General features: G+C 33.9%; 1 protein-coding gene across 3 annotated transcripts in view; it reads left to right on the top strand.

Annotated features, from left to right (window-relative positions):
• LOC107746243 (GRB2-associated-binding protein 3-like) overlaps window positions 1–3,757 on the top strand; it is a 20,565-nt gene extending 16,808 nt beyond the window's left edge. Inside the window, exons 7-11 of one of the 3 annotated variants that reach the window (XM_016560372.1) lie at window positions 804–894; window positions 1,205–1,289; window positions 2,887–2,997; window positions 3,289–3,384; window positions 3,485–3,757. In XM_016560372.1, coding sequence (XP_016415858.1) covers window positions 804–894; window positions 1,205–1,289; window positions 2,887–2,997; window positions 3,289–3,384; window positions 3,485–3,679 — 578 coding nt within the window. In that variant the 3' untranslated portion in view covers window positions 3,680–3,757. Of the gene's footprint in view, window positions 1–803; window positions 895–1,204; window positions 1,290–2,886; window positions 2,998–3,288 lie in introns of all 3 variants that reach the window. The other 2 variants (XM_016560373.1, XM_016560374.1) reach the window with 2 other exon arrangements.
• Window positions 3,758–6,850: the final 3,093 nt, after the last annotated feature.

The raw sequence follows: 6,850 nt of genomic DNA, 5'->3' as shown, positions 1-6,850 counted from the left end.
ATATATACTCTAAATATGAAACTAGATCCACCAGTAGGTGGCGGCAAGTCACTGTAATAGTGGTTATTCAGTCCTATGATTCAGTCATTCATTCAACCGATTCGTTCAAACGACTGATTCATTCGGAGACGAAGAATCGTTGGTTCACTCGATTCATTTATGAAGGTGGATTACTTTAGCAACGAAACACCGCTATGTTTTTGCTCAGAAAGGTCGAAGAGTTCTGTTGTGGCTTTGTTTGGAACGGTTTTCACTGGTGAAATTGAGCAAAAACAGAGAATACTGACAATATTTTGTCTAAAATAACACAATACTGACGTCTTGTTTACTGAACTGTTGTAAAAAATCACTATCACATTTGCAGTCGTGCAGATATTCGGGGGAAAACAGCACTCTTGCTCATGTGATGTATTGCGAAACTCTCTCATATGATATAAATATAAGACAGTCACCAGATTACAGTACGTCACTTCTCAGGCATTCCAAGACACATTTCATTCTGAACAGGGGCATACTTCTTTAAGAGATTCTTTGTGGCATTTAAATTTAAATTCTTTTTCAACTGAGAATTTGCCAAGACAAAAGCACAAGAGGAAGTGCATGATACTGTCAGAGACACAGAACAAGAATCTCAGACAGCATTGTGTCTTCTTGAGTGGAGGCGCAGGGTTCCTACAGGTCATGCACCTTCACACAAAGGAAATGCCTCATTAAAAGGGAAAGTGTTTGTTTGAATGTGTGGTGTGCATGAGAGAAAAAGATAAGGAGTGTTTGAGTGTTCTGCATTGTGTTTGCTTTCACAGCTCGACCGCCTCCTTTAGACCTGCGGGGTCTGTCCACAATTTCTGAATGTCCTTTCCACGTTCCCCTCACACGCACCATGACAGAACCCAGGTGAGAATTGTGACGAACTCATATTTACACATCAAAAATGACCCCAAACTGATCCTCTGCAACTCTGTTCTTCTTCTCAACCACTTCTGTCTGTGTCCTACATCTTCAACAAAGATAAACAAAGTGTTTGTTTTGACACTTGATCTCTATTTCCTGCATTTGCAACCCTCTCTGCACAAGTGTCTTCTCATTTACTTGTTTGTGATGTTTATGGACGCCACACTGATGTTATGTTATTTGTTAAATGCAAGATATTGTTTTGTATTTGTATATCTGTATTTGAAAGTTGCTGTGTTTTGTTTGTCTCTAGCACATCACTTCAGTCTGTTCCTTTGGACAGGCGGCGGGGATGGGGCTTAAACGGCTCTGAACAGGAAGGGAACATCACGCCAACGGTAACGTGACTTCCTTTAACCCGTCTTCTCTCCTTAATAATTTATTGCTCTGTTTCTCCTTGAAATTTAGAAAGAGCAAAGAGGGCAACATAGGGAGAAAATAAAACAAAAGAATGACAAAACAAGGCAAAAACAAAACAGTAAATCTCAAAATTACAATGTAAATTGTTTCAGGGGGAAAAAAAAAACAGAAAAATTCAGCAAACAGTGCAAAATATATGTTAGTTTATGTTTAAAGGGGTAATATGATGTTGCTAAAAAGAACATTATTTTGGGCTGACTCTTAACTTTTATAAAGAATATCTCTTTGGATTTGAGACTTTAGTCTTTGCAACTTTACAGATCTTCTTTATGCACCAAGAGCTTGTAACACTCCAAAGAGAAAGGAAAAATTGAAATTGCATCATATGAACCCTTTAAATTCCAATTATAAACACTATAATTCAAAAGCTTTTCCGTTATGAAAGAAAATAATACTTCTATTCAGCAAGGGTGTATTAAATTTATCAAAAGTGACAGTGAAGACATTTATAATGTTACAAAAGATTTCCATTTTAAATAAATGCTGTTCTTTTGTACTTTTTATTCATCGATGAATCCACAACAATATTAAGCAGCATTGTTTTCAACAACAATGATAATAATAGTAAATGATCACCAAATCAGCATATTTGAATGATTTATGTGACACTGAAGACAGGATTAATGGCTGCTGAAAATTCAGCTTTGCCATCACAGGAATAAATTACATTTTTAAATATATTAAAATAGAAAACAGTTATTTTAAATAATAGTAACATTTCCCAATATTCACAATACTGTTTTACTGCTTTTGTTATTTAATAAATGCAGCTTTTGTGAACATAAGATACTTTTAAAAATAATAATTAAAAACAATCTTATGACCCCAAACGTCTGAACAGTTTTGAACACAAATGTGACCCTGGACCACAAAACCAGTTAATTTTAACCAGTTAATAACTGAAATTGAGATCTCAAAGCTGAATAAATAAGCTTTCCATTAATGTATGGTTTGTTAGGATAGGACAATATTTGGCCAAGATACAACTATTTGAAAATCTGGAATCTGAGGGTGCAAAAAAAACAAAATATTGAGGAAAATCACCTTTAAAGTTGTCCAAATGAAGTCCTTAGCAATGCATATTACTAATCAAAAATGAAGTTTTTATATATTTACAGTGGGAAATTTGCAAAATATCTTCATGGAACATGATCTTTACTTAATGTCCTAATGATTTTTTGCATAAAAGAAAAATCAATAATTTTGACCCATACAATGTATTTTTGGCTATTGCTACAAATATACCCCAGCGACTTAAGACTGGTTTTGTGGTCCAGGGTCACAAATATATATTAATAAACAGATGCATTTATGTATAAATGCATGTATAGACATTATAATATATAATTATAATAATATATACATTATAATAATCGTAGCGATCACATCAGATATCACAACAATTATATCAATAATACTGAGGGAGCCACGCCTCAACACAATAATAATAAAACATAAAATGTGTGTCAGTATTATATATATTTTGGTTATATTTGTGTGTTTTCCTTTGTTCAGGAGTCTCGGCTCTTGTTCCCAGCTTGTGATTCTGCTCCCTGGATGAGGCCTTCTCAGCTGGATTACTTGTCACTTGACTTTAATTCTGCCTCCCCCTCACCTGTTCAGAAGGTCAGTGGTAGCATGAACTGTTTAAGAACCAAATTTCTTACATGCATCTGTCAAACATTTGGTGAGTGTTTGTGGGGTTTTAGTGGGTACTGCTATCTCTTGTAGTAATCGTTTCTGTGGCTTTATACAATGAATCCTCAGGCAGTGATAACAGTGACTCAGCATTTCCTGTCCCAGTTACTGTTGCTTTGTAACCCCTCAGCTCTAAATCTGCCTGCTGGATTGATGCATTGTGGCCATGTGGATTAGTGTTTTGATTGTTTGTTGGTATTGTGTTTTTGATGTTTTCAGAAACCGCTGCTGGCAGACGAGTACAGGGTGGATTACGTGCAGGTAGACGAGAAGAAGACACAGGCTTTACAAAACACCAAGTTGGAGTGGAAGGATGTCCGTCAGTCAAAAGCCTAAGCCTTCTGGGGGGGGAATAATCCATTTAAATTATTACATGGTTCAAAACTTGACTTGTTTTCATCTCCTACAATTTCAGGTACATGTTGGTTTTTTACACTGCTATAAAAGGAGCCAGTACAGAGCTGGAAAAGAAACCTTCAGAAATAAAATGGCAGATAATTCAGGAAATTATTCCAGAATAAAAGACCTCCAACACAATGATTCAAGAATAAAGCTTTGTTTTGTAGTTCTTTTCCCGGGAAGAGAATTAGCATTTCCTATGAATTTTTAGAGTAGTGTGTTTTTTTTGGCTTATGAGTAAAGTAAAATATGCAGTTGATGTTAAAGTGCCCCTATTATGGGTTATGAAAGGTTCATAATTTGGTTTTGGGAGTCCACTACAACAGGTTGACATGCATGCAAGGTCAAAAAGCACTTTCATTGTCTTATAATATGCATTTATTTTTTACCTTACTTGGTAAAAAATCGAATCGACTCCCAAACGATTCGTTTAAGGATTCATTTTTCCAAACCCCTCCCTTTGCATGAAGCTAATCTGCGGTGATTGGTCCGATTGGTCTCATTTTCATTTCATCATGCCTGTGATGCCTGATAAAGCAGCGTTTGTGAGCGCAGTGCTGCTTTGTTTACAGCGTTACCGGGGAAACAGCTATTTTACCGCTCCAACAGCGGCACCTAGTGGCAAAGAATGAATTTGCATTTTCATTCAAACCAACGCGAAAAGACCAAGTGGGCGGGCAATATGCTAATGTTTCATTTTGACGTCAACATGAAAGGGCTTGGGATTCGTTTTAAAAACGACTCCTTTCAATGATTCAGAGTCGACTCTTTCTTTTGAGAGACAATAACTTTATACACGGTGCACTTTCAGATTTAAAACTTGGCAGGATGTTTTCATTCATGTAGAGCTGTGTTACACACTGCATGAAAGGTAATTTTCAAAAATCCATAATAGGGGCACTTTAATTTGATCTACAACATAAATTATACACAGTCATACCTCAAATGTGAATGGTGATTTTTAAAACGTTGTTAACAAATTGATAATAAGTACTAAAAAAGTGCAAAACTCTGATAAAACTCATACTGTGTATGATAAAGGTTCTAGTCCTTATTTGTTAGCTACATAAACTATTTTTCAAAAATTTGGGTTTGGTAAGATTTTTCATCAAGCCTGCATTTGATCAAACATACAGAGCAAAAAAAAAAAATGTTATAAAATATTATTACAATTTAAAGTAACTGTTTTCTGTTTTAATATATTTGGAAATGTGTGACATAATCAGGATTTTCAGGATTCTTTGATGATGATTTAAAAGAACAGCCTATCTTTTGTAACATTATAAATGTCTTTACCGTTACTTTTGAACAATTTAATATATCCTTGCTGAAAAAAGGTATTAAATTCTTTAAAAAAACAAAAAAACGTACTGACCCCAAACTTTTGAACGGTAGTGTATGTTTTTTTCAAAACCACAGCCACTTTGAAATTCATATTTAAGATGACGGTGTGTAATTTGTTGAAAAGCATGGAATTCTCTTCAAATAACGTTATCCACCGACCTTAATTTACTACTACTAAAATTTGTTCTAAAACTGAATGGGTAATAAAATCCAAACAATGCTAACAGCATGAATCTCATGTAAAAACATCTGTCACCAAAGCTTGAACGTGTACAGAATTTTTATAACAGAAATTATTTATAAAATTAACATTAATTCTTAATCATTTGTTTAACTTGGAAAAAGTACAGAGTGACTTTTTTTGTTGCACTCCCTGGGATGTTATTTTGCAATAATTCCCTGAATATAACAGCACACTGTTTTACATCGCTGATGTTTGAGACTCCAATGTCACATTGCCTACTTGTGAATTCTGAAATAATGTTTTCAAAGGTGTCACAAAGTCTTTAAAATATTATGAATGTTACATATTTATGACGTGTACAATCACTGAAGAGTGTCACAAAAAACAATTACACCAATGAATGTGTTTCTTGCACACCTTCGAGATCATGTTTATACTACAATTTGTTTGATGGGAGTCGGACCACTGGAAGCCACTGGAACCACACATTGTGATTGGATGCTAGAACAAAACTATGAAGAAATTGAATGGGGAAATCTGACTTTGCTTTTTTAGGATTGAATCCTGAGTGAATATTGATTGTTGAATATGTTAGACTACTGTCAAATTATTGACCTAACAGGGATATGAAGGTCTGTCAATATTTATCGGAATGTATTTTTCCCATCGACCTTTCACGATTATAAGGCATTACGAATGTATTTCTGTATTGGGGTGTAGATTTTTACTGCCATGTCATGCTGTGCTTATGACACTGTTCTTTTATGGTGGTCAGATTTTGCTGTACTGACAAGAGCACAAAAATCTCATGGGAAACTAGCACTGTGACATCAACAGTTTCCTGCCAATCTTGATATTCTTCAGCGTATGCTTTATGTTTCACGAAGAAATGTAATACGTGAGTGAGAGAGAGAAAGAACGAGTGATTGAAAGAGAGAGAGAGAGAGAGTGTCTGCATGTTTTGCTGAAATTCAGAGACCTTACTAACCTGTGTGAATCAATGGATGTTTATCCGGCAGCAGGTAAATTATTGTGATGCATATTGAACGCATTAAATCACTTTAAAACAATTCAGCTCAATAAACTGAAAACAAAAAACCCTCAAAGACTCTTCTTTGATCTGTTCTTTTTAAATATTAAATTTGCACCTACACAATTGTTTTGTTTTGAAAGAAGTTTTGTGAAAAACAGCAATATTGTCAAATATTATAATTTAAAATATAATAATTAAAAGCATATGTTCTATTTAGATATATTAAAAAATGTAATCTATTCCTGTAATGTTAAAGCTGATTTTTCAGCATCCATTACTCCACTCTTCAGTGTCACATGATCCTTCAGAAATCATTCTAATGTGCTGATATGGTGCTCAAGAAACACATTATTATTATTATTCATTATTATCAATGTTGAAAATAATTTTTAAAATATTTTTGTGGAATTTTTTTAATAAAAATTTCTTGTAAATGTCTTTACTCTCATTTTCGATAATTTTTTCAATCTTTTAAATGGTAGAGTACATCTGTTATATTATATTTGAATTCATCTTTGGGAATTCAATAAGCTATTTACCCATTTATGATGTAGTTCATTTGAATTACCTTCTAAAAAGTTCAAAATGAAACCAACATCACTGTGTTTAGCAAACAGATGATAAAATGAATAAGACCAGAGGAAACATAATTTCAACTCTGTTTTCTCCATAATGAAGTTTATTATGAAATAATGATATAATGTTATTTCAATCAGATCACCGAATCAAAAAATATTAAACTGATATTTTCCTTTGTAACATAATAATAGTCTCATGTGGCACTTAATACACATGTGTGACATATTTCTTCCATACTGTCC

This window comes from Sinocyclocheilus rhinocerous, unplaced genomic scaffold, assembly GCF_001515625.1.
Source record: "Sinocyclocheilus rhinocerous isolate Xijiao unplaced genomic scaffold, SAMN03320098_v1.1 scaffold3060, whole genome shotgun sequence".
Taxonomy (NCBI): Eukaryota; Metazoa; Chordata; class Actinopteri; order Cypriniformes; family Cyprinidae; genus Sinocyclocheilus; species Sinocyclocheilus rhinocerous.
The sequence above is the reverse complement of the archived record's forward strand: the minus strand, read 5'-3'. Positions and strand labels throughout refer to the sequence as shown.